Source organism: Schistocerca gregaria, chromosome 10, assembly GCF_023897955.1.
Source record: "Schistocerca gregaria isolate iqSchGreg1 chromosome 10, iqSchGreg1.2, whole genome shotgun sequence".
Lineage (NCBI taxonomy): Eukaryota > Metazoa > Arthropoda > Insecta > Orthoptera > Acrididae > Schistocerca > Schistocerca gregaria.
Genome location: NC_064929.1, coordinates 186,915,243 through 186,932,977, shown reverse-complemented (window position 1 = coordinate 186,932,977; position 17,735 = coordinate 186,915,243). Strand labels below are relative to the sequence as shown.

At 41.2% G+C, this 17,735-nt stretch overlaps 1 protein-coding gene across 5 annotated transcripts in view; it reads left to right on the top strand.

Moving 5' to 3' along the window:
* The window catches only part of LOC126293737 (bifunctional purine biosynthesis protein ATIC), a 96,751-nt gene that overhangs the window by 52,302 nt on the left and 26,714 nt on the right, over nt 1-17,735 (top strand). For all 5 annotated transcript variants that reach the window (XM_049987081.1, XM_049987078.1, XM_049987080.1 and 2 more), the window contains exons 6-8: nt 908-1,244; nt 5,115-5,273; nt 8,785-9,173. In XM_049987081.1, the coding sequence (XP_049843038.1) occupies nt 908-1,244; nt 5,115-5,273; nt 8,785-9,173 (885 nt within the window). The remainder of the gene's footprint in view (nt 1-907; nt 1,245-5,114; nt 5,274-8,784; nt 9,174-17,735) is intronic.

Sequence of the window (17,735 nt, the reverse complement as noted above, 5' to 3'; positions counted from 1 at the left end):
AAATCTCGGACAAGAACTGCCTTACTCCATTACACAGTATAGAAATTTATTTGCTGCTATTTACAGTAGGAATACCTATGACAGGAGCTAGTTGCAGTTCATTGTGTAAGTGTACCATGTCTGCCAGGGCATAGTTCTTTCCTAGCACAATAGACAATGGTTATTGTAGTGTAGATATACAAGTTTTTGGATTTGCATGCCTTTTCATATAGCAGTGATTCATTGGGGGCGAGCAGAAGCAGTCAGATTTTCTGTGATTGGAAGGGGGGGACGGGGGAGATGAAGCAGGAAAACTGGGGAAGAGGGAAAGGACTTCGCAGAATAGATGTTAGCTTCTGGGAGAGGGGGGAGGAGGGAGAGAGAGAGAAGGGGTACATGAGACTGGAGCGGGAGCAGGTAGAATGTTGAAGCAGGTCGAGGAAAGGGACTAGTGAAGGTTCAGTCCAGGATTGTCACAGTTAGGTGGTAGTTGTTTGTGCTCACAGATAGCCTATTATCGATCATTTCCACATAGAATGCTGCACAGTGGCTGCAGATATTTTACTAGGCCGAATGGCTTCTGTCATGAATGGCACAGCTCGTGATGAGATAGGCGACACTTGTAACAGAATTGGAGTAGCTGGTGCTGGTATGATGAATAGGACAGGTCTTGCATCTGGGTCTTCTACCGCGATAAGAGCCATGGAGCAAAAGGATTGGGTACAGGGGTGGGATAGAAATGTACCAGGATATTGTGCAATGCCATTGGGCAGCAGAATACCACAGTGAGAGAAAACCATATGTGAATTCCACCCCAAAAATGAATAGATTCTGGTTGCCTCAATTAATCTCGTGGCCACAAATAAGGCGAATGTGGGACGGAAGATTGTGGCAGTATGTCAAGATTGTTGCCTTACTGTTTCTGCAGGCAGCGCCTGGCACTGAAGGCATTCACACACACAGCGCAGTATGACGATGCCATCTCTGACTACTTCCGGCGGCAGTTCAGCAGTGGGCAGGGCCAGCTGACACTGCGCTATGGCACCAACCCCCACCAGAAGCCGGCACAGCTGTTCACGACGCGGGGTGCACTGCCACTGCGTGTTGCCAACGGTTCCCCCGGCTACATCAACTTGTGCGACGCACTAAACGGCTGGCAGCTGGTGCGTGAACTGGACAGGGCGCTTGGGCTGCCGGCGGCTACTTCGTTCAAGCACGTCAGCCCTGCAGGGGCGGCAGTGGGTGTCCCACTCACCAAAGATGAGGTGGGGTGCTTTGTTAATGTGTGTTACTCTGTTACACTTAAACTGAGGTGACAAAAGTCATGGGACAGTAATATGCATGTATACAGATGGCAATAGTGTCATGGACACAAGGTATAAAAAGGCAGTGCATTGGCGGAGCTGTCATTTATATTAAAGTGATTCGTGTGAAAAGCTATCTGATGTTGTTATGGCCACACGATCAAGAATTAACAGACTTTAGACGTGGAATGGTGTTTGGAGCTAAACATGTGGAATGTTCCATTTTGGAAATCATTAGGAAATTCGGTATTAGGAGATACACAGTATCGAGAGTGTGACAAGAATACTAAATTTCAGGTGTTACTTATCGCCGAGGACAATGCAGTTGTGACGCTCTTTTCTTAATGATAAAGAGCAGTGGCATTTTTGAGAAGTTGTCAGTACTAACAGACATGAAATAATCGCAGAAATCAATGTGAGGCGTACAATGAATGTATCCCTCGGGTCAGTGTGACAGAATTTGGCATTCATGAGCTATGACAGCGGATGATTGACATGAGTGTCATTGGTAACAGCATGATGCTGCATGCAGCACCTCTCCTGGCAGATGACTGGAAAACTGTGGGTCAGATGAGTCTCAATTTCAGTTGCTAAGAGCTGATGATAGTGTTTGAGTATGACAGACCCCATGAAACTGTGGACCCAATTTGTCAACAAGGCACTCTGCAAACTGGTTGTTAATCCATAATTGTTCGCGTTGTTTATATGGAATGGACTGGTTCCTCTGGTCCAGCTGAACTGATCACTGACAGGAAATGGTTATGTTCTGCTACTTGGAGACCATCTACAGCCATTCAAGGACTTCGTTCCCAAACAATGATGGAAATTTTTATGGATGACAATTCACTATGTCAGTGGGCAACAGTTTCTCGCAGTTGATTTAAAGAACATTCTGAATAATATGAGCAAATGATTTGGCTACCCATTGAACATTTATAGGCAACAATTTTGCAATTATGGGCTGTTATGCAGGCAACATGGCTCAGTATTTCTGCAAAGGTTTTCAGTGACTTGGTTAGTACATGCCACTTAACATTTCTGCACTACGCTGGGCAAAAGAAGATCCCACATGTTATTAGGAGGTATCCCATGACTTTTGTCACATCAGTGTATTTTTGGGTTCTTTTGAAATACTGTAAGATTCAAATATAAGTTGCAACAAAAAATTTGTCCACAGAAAATTTGAGTGTGGCTTATTCTTTTAATGGTACAATTGATTGATTTGTGATAGTCCAGTTATATTGTACAGTGTGAATTGTAAAAGTGATATTGGACAGGTCAAAATGTTGATTCAATAAACCATTTTATCAGCAAAAGAAGTAGACAAAATAAAATAAGGTAGGTATTCTTGCAGCCTCAGTATATGAGTGCTTGTTTATGTAATATTTATTTTTGCATATTCAGAAATCCTTTTAGAAAATAGAAATAGTGTTTTATTAGAAATGCCTTGAATGTAGAAATATTTATTTCCCGTGGTATCTTGTAGTGTAGTATGGTACAAATGTCAGTTATACACCTCTGATACGATGATGATCTGGAATATCTTTGCTGTATTTTTGTGATTGTCCTGTGCTACAGTAATTGTGTACTTTTTCTTATTCTGAAACAATTTGCCTGTTTTCTTGAAGTTCCAAGTGAATAAGATAGTTTCATAGATAAGTAAGCATAGAACACTGGCTTAGTAGTGAAGTTAATAGCATTCCATTTCTGTACTGCCACAAATTATTCTTGGAGCTTTTTTTTGCGTTCTAAAAACATTTATGCTCCAAGTTGTGTACCCGTGGATCACAGGAACATCATCTGTAATGCTTATTCCTCAGTTTGAAATGGAGCAGCATTATTGATAGTTCAATCATGTTTTCTCGGCATGATTAATAGTGAGCTTGGGGGGGTGTTCAACCAGGTTGTCGTTTCCAGTTTGTGATATTATATTATTTCGATGACCGAAGCAGCTGTCTTCTTAGAGTGCTGCAAATTTTGTAGTTCTGTGTACTCACTGCCCGGACTCCGACCAGACTGTGAGTTATTGTCTGACTCATGCCGCTATTTATTTCAGAGTTAACTATAGATGTGTCACGGTGAGATACGTGCTGTTCAGCAGGGAATTTAAATTATGTTATCATTTACAACTATAAGATTGTGGTATACTTATTTTATGTCTCCTATTTTTTTTTCTTTTTCCGCAACTATTTTGTAAGCACTATGTGAACACATAATAAATCTTCGTTAACTGCAATCACAGTTTCGCTGTATTAACAGGGACTGTAAAACAAGAATAATCACTACTCCAGCAGTGACAGCACTGCCCGGGCCACACTAACTGCTATTGGCGTGCAGCAGCAGTGTTTGAATGCTGCTGGAGTACTGATTATTCTTTTTGTTTCATTGACCCTATTCATGATAAAACTAATATTGCCCTAGACTAATTTGGGACTGCTCTTAAAAATGGTCATGTAAAGTTCTGCTTAAAACATAATTTTGCTTATAACAGTAAGTGAGCCTGCACTTTCCACTGACAATGGACCTCACATGAAAGATGTGGTGAGCAGTGGCCTAGACTGTATCATTATTTCTACTATGTGGCACACAAGTACAGACAATACCAAATATAGGATTGGTGCATAAGTTCATAGTATTTTTCAATAAATTTAATAAGCACAACAGATACATGTAATTGAGACTTCAGTTGTCAATAATATATTCTCCTTCACTATTTACAACAGCCTGCCAATGCTGAGGTAAATTTTCAATTCTGCAACCATAGAAATCCTATGGTTTTGAGGTGAAGAACTTGTTGAACCATGTGCAGATCGCATTTACAAGTGGAAAGGAAATTGGAAAGGAAATTCCTTGAAGGTTGTGGAGTAGATAGGGGGGGGCGGGGGGGGGGGGGGGGGCGGAAAGGTAAATAATCTGAAGGCGCAAGATCAGGTGAATAAGATGGATGCAAAGTGTGTTCCCAGTCTAACTCCTGTACACTGTTTATTGTGTCGAGCAGAGTGGGGTTGTGCATTATCCTGCAGTACCATCAATTCGTGTAGTGTTCCTGATCATTGTTCTTTGATTGTGCCTGGAAGACATCTCAGCTGTTGACAATAAATGCCATCGGTGTTAGTGACACCTCGGAGAAGCAGTTTGTAGTACATAACACCTTTGCTGTTTCACTAGACACTTAACATTATCTTTTGTGGGCACGTGCAGCTGGGGAGCTGCTGCTTCGTTTGGGCTCAAACATTCCTTTCTTTTCCTTATGTTAGCTTAAAGACACCATTTATCGTCAGCAGTAACAATTCAGGATAGGAATGGTTGGTGTTGTTCAGGAGCCAGTTGATGATGAGCCAGCAGAGATGCACATGCGGCCAGCTGCAGATTTTTGTGATATTGGCTTAGAACATGCAGTAGCCATACACCTGATTCTGGAATCTTTCCCATTGCAAGCAAATATCACACCGTGGTGAAATGATCACAGTTCGTCACATTGTACTGTTCTTGAATACACTGAAGGTCTTCTCAAACATAGTGTCACTAATGTCAAAATGACCCTCCCTAAAATGAGAGAGCCATTTTCTTGCTGTGGATTGTCCAATGACATTATCCCAAACAGGAATACCAACATGTGAAAAAAAAACCAACCAATACGAACTTTTGCACCAGTGTAATTTGTAACACTCTTATCGAGGGGATTTCGAGGGATTGGTTTCTTCTCTGCACAAGTGCTGTTGCATTCAGTGTAATGGCTCATAGATATCGAACTGGTTGTCTGCAAGTGGTAGCTCACTAGTGGAGCGAAAAATAAATTGCCAAACACATACACAGTTTTGCTGTTGGCAGGCGCGGCTGTGCATGGTGGAGGACCTACTGGAGCAGCTTACGCCCCTGGCCACTGCCTATGCCCGTGCCCGTGGAGCAGACAGGATGTCGTCCTTCGGAGACTTTGTGGCCCTATCCAGGACGTGTGATGCTGTCACTGCCAAGATAATCTCTCGAGAGGTTTGAATATTGATTCAGTTTTATATACTCCTTTTACTTTCCTTGTAAGTGTTTTAATTTTTAACCTCTCATTTCCTTACGTTTTCTGTTCGTACAGTAACATGGTGAGACTGTAGGTAGGCTTAGAGAGCAAATTGTGTTAACAAAAGCATTGCTGCTGACTGCAGCATTAGGGTTTATTTTATTCATTCACTAGCAACACAGCCTGACACTACACAGGTAGTGGTAAGTGTCTACGCCAAGCCGACTTGGGTGGTGTAGTGCATTTTATCAGCCACTGTGTAGAGTTATAAATGAATTTGAGAAAACAACATGACTGAATACTTTCATGTAACTTACATATTGTTAGCAATGCATGTCAGAAAAGTTGTCTGGAGGCATGAACATTGTGTATTCCACATGGAATTGGTGTATGAAGTGACCTATCTTTGTAATGATGGGAACATGTCATGATTTAATATCTTTACAATTGAGATAAATATTGTGTGTGTGTGTGTGTGTGTGTGTGTGTGTGTGTGTGTGTGTGTGTGTGTGTGTGCGTGTCTTGAGAGAAAGAGAGAGAGTGTGGGAGGGGGAGTCTCACATCATGTTCTGTAAATGTCATCATGATCGAGAGCATTCGACAATAGTCAATGAGTAAAGTTATGTATTATTAAAATTTTTGACAGGCTCGCAGAAAGAATGAAAAATTTATTACCTTTGCCACCTTTTGGCAAAAATCCTTAAATGAGTGCCCATGTGCCAACACACACACACACACACACACACACACTGCGCCTTCATTGTGCCAACTGGACACACAGTGCCGGGCCTAACATTAACAGGCAGAAGAAACCATTACTGGCTACAACAAATTATGACCAGAAGTAATGTATGGAAACTGATAATTATGGTATTTACTTCTGGATTACTTAACGTATTTGTGGACTGTAGAAACTTGCCTCATAAGCTTGGTGTGTAGGGCACAACTAGGACTTCAATGTAAGTAAACAGGAAGACAAAACCCTCAACCACTTTTGAATGAACAGGGCTTAAAAATTTTTAGGTGTACTTATATTATTCTTATTTTTGCTAATATCCAAAATATATTATTTTCATAATTTTTACCCTGAAAAATCAGATTTTTCTCTGAAGTTTTGGAGGTAGGTGTCCATTATAACTACATTCACCATTCATTACACGTGCTGTATGTTGCAGTTGTGGCAGTTACTTGGCAGTTGAGTTATTCATATCTCCCGCTCTCACCTAACTCTGTTTTCTTCATTCTAAGCCCTAGTTTCAGACTGTTTAACTGACTTCTTTTTTAGTAATGTATTAACATTTTAGCAATTTAAAAACTATAGAATCGATTTCTTCTGTTTCCCAGTCTTTCGGCCTGCAGTTCTTTTAAAACACAAACTCCACCACAAATAGCAATAGGTCTTATCTTTTCTTGACCAGGGTTCATAGTGGTGCAAAATTTTTCATAGTTTAGCAAAACTTTTTGACGGAAAACGTTTTCAATTTTGATGGTCAGTTTTATTGCGGTCACCACAGTTGCAGTTTTGACCATTCACTTTTTAAAGTGTAACACTTCATACTGATGCATGGGCACCTACAGAAATTTATCCACAGGGGCCTGGATTCTAACCTGACATTTTGATATAACTGATTCAGAAAGAACGTGTTGTATTCCAGTACTGAATTTGATGAGAATTACACAAAACTTATTGTCTCTCAAACAATTGATAGTTTTAACTCAATAGAATGTGCAAAGTACATATCTTGGTACTACTAATATGAATGCCATCTCTTTAAATTAATCATATGAAATTACATTCCCTCATCATTACATACAAGTTATCCAGTTAGTTATAAAATCAAGCTTGAAAGTACAGTATCCAAAAAGATACTTTTGTTCATATTACAGGGTTAGGTTGGCCCTTGAAATTAACATATAGTCAGAGAATAAAAACACTTTAGAAAATCATATTGGTTATTAACAAAACTAAACAGCAAAAATGCTGAAGATTAATAATCCTCTAAGTTGAGAAACAGTAAACGAGCTTTAAAAATTGTTGTCCATCCTTGGTTTCATCTGAACACATTATTTGCTTACAAAACTTCATTTCTGGTCATGTTAATTAACTAATTACATTTCATGCCTTTTAATGTAACTATATTTCATTGAGTTGCTTCAGTCAAATTTAACCTGGTTCAACACTGAAGGAGATGAATGTAGGGAACCTTCCAAAACACACACACACACACACACACACACACACGAAGTGTCCAATACTTCCTAAACTCACACAGCACTTGAAAGCAGGATGAAATTCCTGAAATGCTACGCCCAAAATAATGTTAAGGCTGCAGTACTTCATTATTTAAATTAATTATGTTGTATTTTTAAGAAATTTCAAAGGGTTTGTGGAACCAAATATGAAAAAACAAAATTGCACTGGAGTTGTCACAGTTGAGAACTTAAAAGGATAGAAAATTAGGGTTTCCCTCTTTTGCTGCTGTGGGAATGTACGCACGTCCTGTTATGTTGTTCCCCAGATGCTGTGGACGTGTATATTTGTGCCATTTGGATTTTCCTACAGTGCTGTAGACGTCTGAAAGTGTCCTGAGGCGACTACCTGTTACTGCTGCGGATTAATTATTTTCACATCTCTGTGAATAAAACAGTTTCAAGTATTTATCATAAAACATACGTCCCTCATTGTGTGCTACCATTTGCATAAAACCTCATTTTCATATCTTGAATTGTTTGAGATACGGCGATTGTTATGACCACGTGATTTGAAAGGTGCAAGGATGTGTAAGGGCGCATGGTGTGCAACCATTCTTAGTGTATAAATTCCAGTAACTTGAGAATGAAATGAGATATACTTCTGCTCTCATTGTTACATACAATTTTGATATCGTCTTTAAATTTCGCTCATTGCAGTGTATCGGATAAACTAATCTTAAAACTTCACACAATGTTTTACTTAATTTGACATGGCACGGTAACTATGGTACGTAATGAAAATAAATTCAGCCTTTTATCGAGTGAAGATATCAGACCATAAGATATGCAAAAATAAATTTATTTCATCCACTCACTTTCAGACAAGTGGATGATAAAAATATTGGCCGGAATGTGATCTGTCGGCATAGGCACCAACATTTGGCGAGAAGCAAAGCTGTAGCAAAAACCACTTCAACATGGTATGCAGAGAGCATGTCTGTAGCAGCGAAAGAGTTAATCTGTCAAAAATTAAACTTTTATCAATTTTGCAGGCTAATTTTAAAAAAAAGTGTTGTCACTAATAATTGTTTACATTTTTCCAACTTGTTTTTTTACTGTTAAAATTATAGTCTACTGTTGACAATAACTTAATAAGTGTAATTTTTTCTTTTATTTATGTTGTCGTTCCCCTCATGGTTTCAGTTGTGGCCAGTACTAGTATTCATCCAAACTTAACATGTTTTGATGCCAGATATTCCTCTTAATGTCATTATCAATTTAAATACATCGCTCCAGGTTTCTGACGGTATCATTGCCCCTGGCTACACATCAGAGGCACTCGAGATTTTGAGTAAGAAGAAAGGTGGTGCCTATTGTGTCTTGGAAATGGATCCGAACTACGAGCCGGACCTCATCGAACGGCGCACTTTGTTTGGACTGACATTGGAGCAGCGGCGGAACGATGCAGTCATCGACGAGTCCCTCTTCCAGGGGCGCACGGTGTCGCAGAAGAAGGAGCTGCCAGCAGAGGCAGTGCGGGACCTGATAGTCGCCACGATAGCACTCAAGTATACACAGAGTAACTCCGTGTGCTATGCCAAGAACGGCCAGGTGATCGGTGTGGGTGCAGGCCAACAGTCGCGCATCCACTGCACCCGGCTGGCAGGGGACAAGGCTGATAACTGGTAAGTGTAGCTGTCCAATGAGTTTCATCATTGTAGAGCATTGCATGTCATCCTCTGTGATTTTTTTTTCTGAAATTACAGTGCTAGGTAGATTAAAACTGTGTGCCAGAAAGGGACTCGAATCCGGAACAGTGTCCATCACAGGTTGTGCTCTTACTGACTCAACTATCTGGGGAAATCTTACAACCCGCCTTCACACTTTTTGTTGGCTTGTACTCTCTCCCACTTTCCAAATTTCACCCAAGCACTCGTACATGTCTTGTGTGTCAACTACTTTACTTTTTTCATATGCTGATGCCTTAAACAGTCCTTTAGCAATTGACTACCTGAAGCGGAATAGCTTTATTTGTTTAATATACAAGTGATAACATTTCATATAAAATTGATTTTTACAAAAACTTCTTAAAGTTGTATTCACTTCTTTATCAGTATTTACAACTTGTATAGAAGCTGGACTGCTGTTGGAAGAGTCAAAAGACATGATGGGGAGGCAGTAATTGAGGAGTACATGACAGGTTTGTAGTCTGTTCCTGATGTCCTTCAGTCTGTATTTTCAGTGAGTAGTAAAGGAAACTAAGGAGAAATTTGCAAAGGGAGTTAAAGATCAGGGAGAAAACATAAAAACTTTAAGGTTTGCTGATGAGATTGTAATTCCATCAGAGACAGCAAAGGACTTAGAACGGAAATTGAACAGAATGAATAGTGTCCTGAAAGTAGGTTGCCAGATGAATATCAATAAAAATAAAACAGGGGTAATGGAATCTAGTCAAATTGAATCAGCTGATGCAGAGGGAATTAGTTTAGGAAACAAAACCCTAAACGTAGAAGAGGAGTATTGCTATTTGGGCAGAAAAGAACTGGATGGGTGTAGTAGAGAGGATATAAAAATCAGATTGGGAATACCAAGAAAATTATTGCTGAAAATGAGAAACTTGTCAACATCTGATATAAATTTAAGTGTAAAGAAGACCTTTTTGTGAATGTCTGTGTGTGGTGTGTAACAAAGTACAGAAATTAAACTTGGACAATAAGCAGTTTATACAAGAAAATAGAAGCTTTTGAAAAGTGATGCGATAAAAATGGATGAGATTACATGGGTTGGGCGAGTATTGAGGAGAGAAGAAATTGATGGCACAATTTGGCTGAAAGAAGGGACCAGGTAATAGGACCCTTCATGAGGCATCAAGGAATAATTAATTTGGTAATGTGGGAAGTGCTTAGGGTATATTTGGAGGGGAACTTGAGCATCAATACAGATTCAAATGGGTGTAGGTTGCAGTAAGTATAGAGAGACGAAGAGTCTTATACAGTATAGACTTCCATGGAGCACTGCATCAAACCATTCTTCAGACTGAAGACAACAACAAAAACAGTAACAACATTATTTTTAAAAACTAATATTGACACTGTACTCCATAAAATTCTGTTATCTTATAGAAGAATACAGGGTCCCCTTAGTGCTGCAGTGGGAACAGGAAGAGGATAGATGGATGACGACTAACAAACATTGAGCGCAGGAGGTTTAGGAGAATGTAGGATAGGTTGCTGGGAGGGTTCCCACCTGTGCAATTCAGAAAAGCTGGTGTTGGTAGGAAAGGTCCATATGGCACAGGCTGTGAAACAGTCATTAAAACTAAGAAAGTTGCATTGGGCAGCATGCTCATCAACTGGGTGGTCCAGTTGTTTCTTGGCCACAGTTTGTTCGTGGCCATTCAGGTGGACAGACAACTTGTCAATTTTCATGCCCACGTAGAACGCAGTGCAGTGGTTGCAGCATAGCTTTGATTAGATTTACTTTTATTCCAATTGATCATTAGTGAGGTGGTCCTCCAGGATGTAGAACATGTCAGAAAACCAATAACACATGATAAATACACTCCTGGAAATTGAAATAAGAACACCGTGAATTCATTGTCCCAGGAAGGGGAAACTTTATTGACACATTCCTGGGGTCAGATACATCACATGATCACACTGACAGAACCACAGGCACATAGACACAGGCAACAGAGCATGCACAATGTCGGTACTAGTACAGTGTATATCCACCTTTCGCAGCAATGCAGGCTGCTATTCTCCCATGGAGACGATCGTAGAGATGCTGGATGTAGTCCTGTGGAACGGCTTGCCATGCCATTTCCACCTGGCGCCTCAGTTGGACCAGCGTTCGTGCTGGACGTGCAGACCGCGTGAGACGACGCTTCATCCAGTCCCAAACATGCTCAATGGGGGACAGATTGGAGATCTTGCTGGCCAGGGTAGTTGACTTACACCTTCTAGAGCATGTTGGGTGGCACGGGATACATGCGGACGTGCATTGTCCTGTTGGAACAGCAAGTTCCCTTGCCGGTCTAGGAATGGTAGAACGATGGGTTCGATGACGGTTTGGATGTACCGTGCACTATTCAGTGTTCCCTCGACGATCACCAGAGGTGTACGGCCAGTGTAGGAGATCGCTCCCCACACCATGATGCCGGGTGTTGGCCCTGTGTGCCTCGGTCGTATGCAGTCCTGATTGTGGCGCTCACCTGCACGGCGCCTAAAACGCATACGACCATCATTGGCACCAAGGCAGAAGCGACTCTCATCGCTGAAGACGACACGTCTCCATTCGTCCCTCCATTCACGCCTGTCGCGACACCACTGGAGGCGGGCTGCACGATGTTGGGGCGTGAGCGGAAGACGGCCTAACGGTGTGCGGGACCGTAGCCCAGCTTCATCGAGACGGTTGCGAATGGTCCTCGCCGATACCCCAGGAGCAACAGTGTCCCTAATTTGCTGGGAAGTGGTGGTGCGGTCCCCTACGGCACTGCGTAGGATCCTACGGTCTTGGCATGCATCCGTGCGCCGCTGCGGTCCGGTCCCAGGTTGACGGGCACGTGCACCTTCCGCCGACCACTGGCGACAACATCGATGTACTGTGGAGACCTCACGCCCCACGTGTTGAGCAATTCGGCGGTACGTCCACCCGGCCTCCCGCATGCCCACTATACGCCCTCGCTCAAAGTCCGTCAACTGCACATACGGTTAACATCCACGCTGTCGCGGCATGCTACCAGTGTTAAAGACTGCGATGGAGCTCCGTATGCCACGGCAAACTGGCTGACACTGACGGCGGCGGTGCACAAATGCTGCGCAGCTAGCGCCATTCGACGGCCAACACCACGGTTCCTGGTGTGTCCGCTGTGCCGTGCGTGTGATCATTGCTTGTACAGCCCTCTTGCAGTGTCCGGAGCAAGTATGGTGGGTCTGACACACCGGTGTCAATGTGTTCTTTTTTCCATTTCCAGGAGTGTATTTACAACTGAAACAAATAAGCTAATGTACCTTCCACAGGTCCAGGCTTATTTGATAATGAGCACTATTTGAAAGAATCATTTTACAAACACTTATTTATAAGGTAATAAACATGTAAGAGAACTACTACAATGAACACATTACTGCACTGAAATGGTGCAGAAGTTAGATTTTAGTGTCAAACACACACACACGAATCAGTTGGTTCTACTGATAAATTCAACAATGGAGTAGGAGTAGTTGGCAACCAATAAATCCTTCTTTTAAATTGAATTTCATTGGTTGCAAAGCTTTTTATGGCTGCTGGCAAGCCATTGAAAAGGTGTGTTCCTGAATACTGCACACCTTTTTGTGCAAGAGTAAGTGACTGTAAATCCTTGTGAAGATTATTCATATTTCTAGTATTAATTCCATGAGTTGAGCTGTTGGTTTGAAAAAGTGATGTATTTGTAATGACAAATTTCATTAAGGAACAAATACATTGGGAAGCAGTAGTTAGTATCCCTAGTTCCCTAAACAGGCTTCTGCAGGATGTTCTCGAGTTCACACCACATATAACTCTCACTGCATGTTTTTGTGCCCAGAAAACATTAGCTTGGCTTGATGAACTACCCCAAAAAATAATCTCATAATCCATTATGCAATGAAAGGAAGAATAGTATGCCAGATTCTTCATTTTTATATCCCCCATGTCTGACATGATTCGCATTGCAAAGAGAGATTTGTTAAGACGCTTCAGCAGTTCCGTGGTGTGCTCCTCGCATTTGTATTTATTATCAAGCTGCAATCCCAAGAATTTAACACGGTCCTCGTATGGTAGGCATACACTTGTGGGGCCCCCCTTCAAGTTCTGAACTGTATGTAGTGTGTTTTTTTCAAAGTTTAGTGACAAAGAATTGGCTAGGAGCCAGTGATTAATGTCCACAAATATTTTATTAGCCAATGTTTCTAAGATCACATGTCCGCTTTCATAGGTAGCCCTACCTTTGATGGGACAGGTGATACTTTTGACCAGACTGGTGGTGGTGGTGGTGGTGGTGGTGGGAGGTTGTATGGGACAGGTCTTGCATCTAGGTCTATTAAAGGCATATGAGCCGTGAGGCAATGGGGTCTGGCTGCTCACAGTCTGGCCTCGGCAGCCAGTTACAGTGGTCGTGTGTGTGTGTGTGTGTGTGTGTGTGTGTGTGTGTGTGTGTGTGAGTGAGTGAGCAGAAGGCCATTTAGCTGGAAGCTTACTTGGTAAGTCTTTTTGTTGTGCCTGTATGTGACTCAACATCTGCATTTTATGGTGAGTAGCAACCTATCCTTTTTGTAACATTGTCATTATTCCACCATGGATTTTCCATTGTTTGACAGTACATAAAAAAGCACACAACATACACTGAATAGACTCAAAATAACTAATTGTGGAAAGAAATGGAACAATTCTTGTCAGGTGACCAGCATGAGCCTACATCACATGTTTGACAACTCCATCTGGATCTGAGAGGGGTCTTTCTCGTACTACAGTATGCACAACGTTTTGGAAGGCGATGTTGCGGCATGTATTTTGCTCCTGAATTTCTCTCTCTCTCTTTTTGACACCTGTGGTTTGAATCTCTTGGAGGGGGTGGGGGGGAGAAGTGTACTACATGATGGACCTTGCAAGCCTGTCACACTTCCAGTATCTGCTACATCTGTTACAACATTCCTTCTAAATTCTTTTAATCGTGAACTCCTACCAGTGTTGTACAGTGTGTGCAAAGTAAATTAATTTACAATTGATGCATTGACAAAATACCAAAACAATCTTAGCGTGGACCTGTGCCAAACCTTTGCGATCACACTCGACGGTACCACAGTGAGGCATTCCACATTGTTTTTGCTTTTCTACTAATGCAGATTCGTGAAATATATATCAAAGAATACATGGCAACCTTTCCCCTCCAGACCCTTGCACAAATAAAGTACAACTCTTTTTTCCTTAATTAACCTTCGCTGTATCCTTTTTTTCCCACTGAACACTTGAAAACAACAAACAATTCCTAATTTATTAGCTCAAAGCCATATGCTATATTTTATTTTGATAGGTTTTTGGGCATGTATTGTCTATAACTTATCCTACCTTTGAATTTCATCATGTGTTCATCAACTGCTTCATTTTTGGTGGGGCATAATTCTTTTTGAAAGTTTTACTCGACATGTTAAGCACAGGTCTTTATAAATTATAAAGTTTGTCCTGACACGGAGATTCCCTTCTTGGCATCATGTTGTTGTTATTCAAATGGATCAAATCTATTTAGAGACTTGAGGGAACTTCATAGTTGCCCCTCAACTCTTAATTGCAATACCAACAGTCACAGTAACTACGAGGTTGTTCTGTTAACATGAGAGTATCTATTGGTAGAAAAACTAACATTTTGTCTTCGTTACAGGCTTAAATGGTTTGGCATTTTGCATGGCATATAAGTTAGTTTGAAACACTAAATGTTCAATCAAATCATCAAGAAAGTAACTGAAAAGAAATTGTTATGCCCTTTTGTTAAGCCGGCCGCAGTGGCCGAGCGGTTCTATGTGCTTCAGTGTGGAACTGCGCTGCTGCTGTGGTTGCAGCTTCAAATCCTGCATCGGGCATGGATGTGTGTGATGTCCATAGGTTAGTTACGTTTAAGTAGTTTAAAGTAGGGGACTGATGACCTAAGATGTTGAGTCTCATATTGCTTAGAGACATTTGAACCATGTTGTTACCCTCATATTTCAGTTTGTCCTTTACACCAACATACCCATTGAAGTTGGGTCACATTATACTGCTGCATTAAATTGTACTCCACTTATTAGTGGCCAGAGACAATAAAGGCACATAGCCACCACTGCTAAAACTAACATTATGACTTTCACTGTCAGAAATTACTAGGCCTCCTGGGATTTTGAGCGGTGGCATATCGATGTCACTTTCTTCAGCAGCAGCATCCAGAACAGGATCAGAATAGGCATGAAGATCACTTTCTAATCTGGGTTCATATGTAACTTTGTCCAAAGATTTCTAATATATCTTTCTCAGACAGTATTTTCCTAGATTGTGTTCTGGGGAGGAAAAAATATAGTTTAGATTTGGTTGCAAGTGTTAAAGCCCAGTAGCTCCATATGAAGCCATCATATTATTGCACATATTGTGCTAACTATATTTTTTGTTTCGCGTTTTAAAATATTACACATTGTATCTACAACATTTTTAAACATAAATACCTATGAACATACCTTACGTATGTACAAGAAATGTTTGCTTTAGTAAATTGAAGAGCAGCCACCATGACTGTAGTAAACATCAGTGTAGATACTTTCTTATGACAACAAGAACCTGTTTACAAAATTTCCTATTGTTGGCAGCACCGTGTAAGGCTGAGAGCAGGTGGATTCAGTTGAAGCCACTGTCTCAAATAGGCTGAGAAAATATGAGACTAGGTGGACTCAAATGAAGCCACTATGCCTCAAAGGGGTGGTTGCTTTGACATAAAGTAATTCTTTCTAGATATATAGTTTAACAACAGTTAGAAGACCACCTCCATAGTCAAATGGTTAGCATCACTGTTTTTGGTGCAGAAGGACCTAGGTTCTATTCCTGGTACCTCCTTAGATGTTTTCTGAGTGAGGGAGATCTGGAATGATGTCCACTCTGTGTTGTGTTGCCAGAAGATGAGCTGCTCCAATCAAGAAGCAATGGGATAGTCAGGATTCATGTAGTAGCCTTATTGGCTCGTTGAATTTTCAACATGCCAATAATGTGTTCCACGATTGTAGATTATTTCCTCATTCTGCCTTGAGGGCAGCAGTGGTCAGTTAGAACAGTCAATAGCTGCAGCTTGATGAAGAGGAGATGGCAGTGTTTCTTAGTATTTACTTTGCTCATTAATCTGACTACATTTTTCTCTTAATTGTCTGATACAGCACTGTCCCCATATCAGTATGCCTTAGGAGATATGAAACTGCAACAGGCCAATGTATGCCATCTTCAGAAGTGACTGCATCTGTCAGTTTCGGCATGCGATAGCACTTTGAGCTATTCTCTTGCCGAACTGGCTACTTCAGTCTAAGAATACATGTGAAAGCCTAATAGTTTTAATGATTTACTTTTTATGTATTCAGTTCATACCATAATTAATTCCTGTGTCTTATGCGGATTACAGAGTTTTGTGGAAGAAATCCTATTCATTTCTTGTTCTAATTTTTCCAGAGTTGCCTGGTGCAATGCTATGGCGTTGTGATGTGTATTATGCTGTATTTGTATTGTACCGTATGGATAATAAACTGCTGAAATAGCTTCTATGTGGGGAGCTTTATTATCAGTTACATCAGTGAAAAGAAGTGGACCAAGGACTAAGCCCTGCAAGTGAAGAGCGCCTGTTGCTATCTGAGACCATCTGTTTCTTGTTGCTAGAACAGAAGTTGATTACCAACAGTTGGCACCCCAAGTTGGAATATCAACAGTGTAAGGAAAATGTAGTTTGCTACTTACCATAAAGATGGCCTTTTAAGTTGCCGACAGGCACAATTAAGATACCCGCCTCCCTGTTGTCACCTCCCACCGTCTTTGTGTTCTGCACTCTGCAAACGCACCTGCCTGTCTTTCCCCTTACCTGCTCAATTCGCCCCCACCCCACCTGCACCACAGTCTGCTCCTGATGGTGCACTCTTGCATGACTGCACCCTCCACCAGACAGCTTTCTTCTCTCCCCATATCTATACACTGCTATCCTTTCTCTTCCTCACCCCCTCCAGACTTCGGCCTCGGCCTCCAGCCTGAGCTGCTGAGATGGTGGTGGTGTGTGTGAGGTGTGCTTTCTTGTGTGAATTAATAGATGTGTATTCCCATTTCTAACAAAGGTTGTTGCTGAAAGCTAATGTGTAAGTGTCCTTTAGTTGTGTACAAGTTAATGTATAATCTTTATGGTAAGTAGCAGTCTATCTTCTCCTTACATTACAGAACTTGATTATTGTTATAGGTGGGTTGTGTACACGATAAAATTACAGTTTTGCGAATACGATACTAAGGACTATACAATCAAAGGCACCTTAGAAAATGCCAGATTTTAAACATTCGTTAAAAATGAAAGTAACTGGTTGACAGGTAATACATGTTTATTTTTGTAAAAACATATTTTGAGATAACATTAACATGGAAAGCATCCCTTGTAAATGCGTCTGCACCAAGCAGGTATAATACATGTGTTACATTTTGGTTTGTCTTGTTTTTCACCTCACTATAGGGTGCCTTGCGTAAACCCGGAC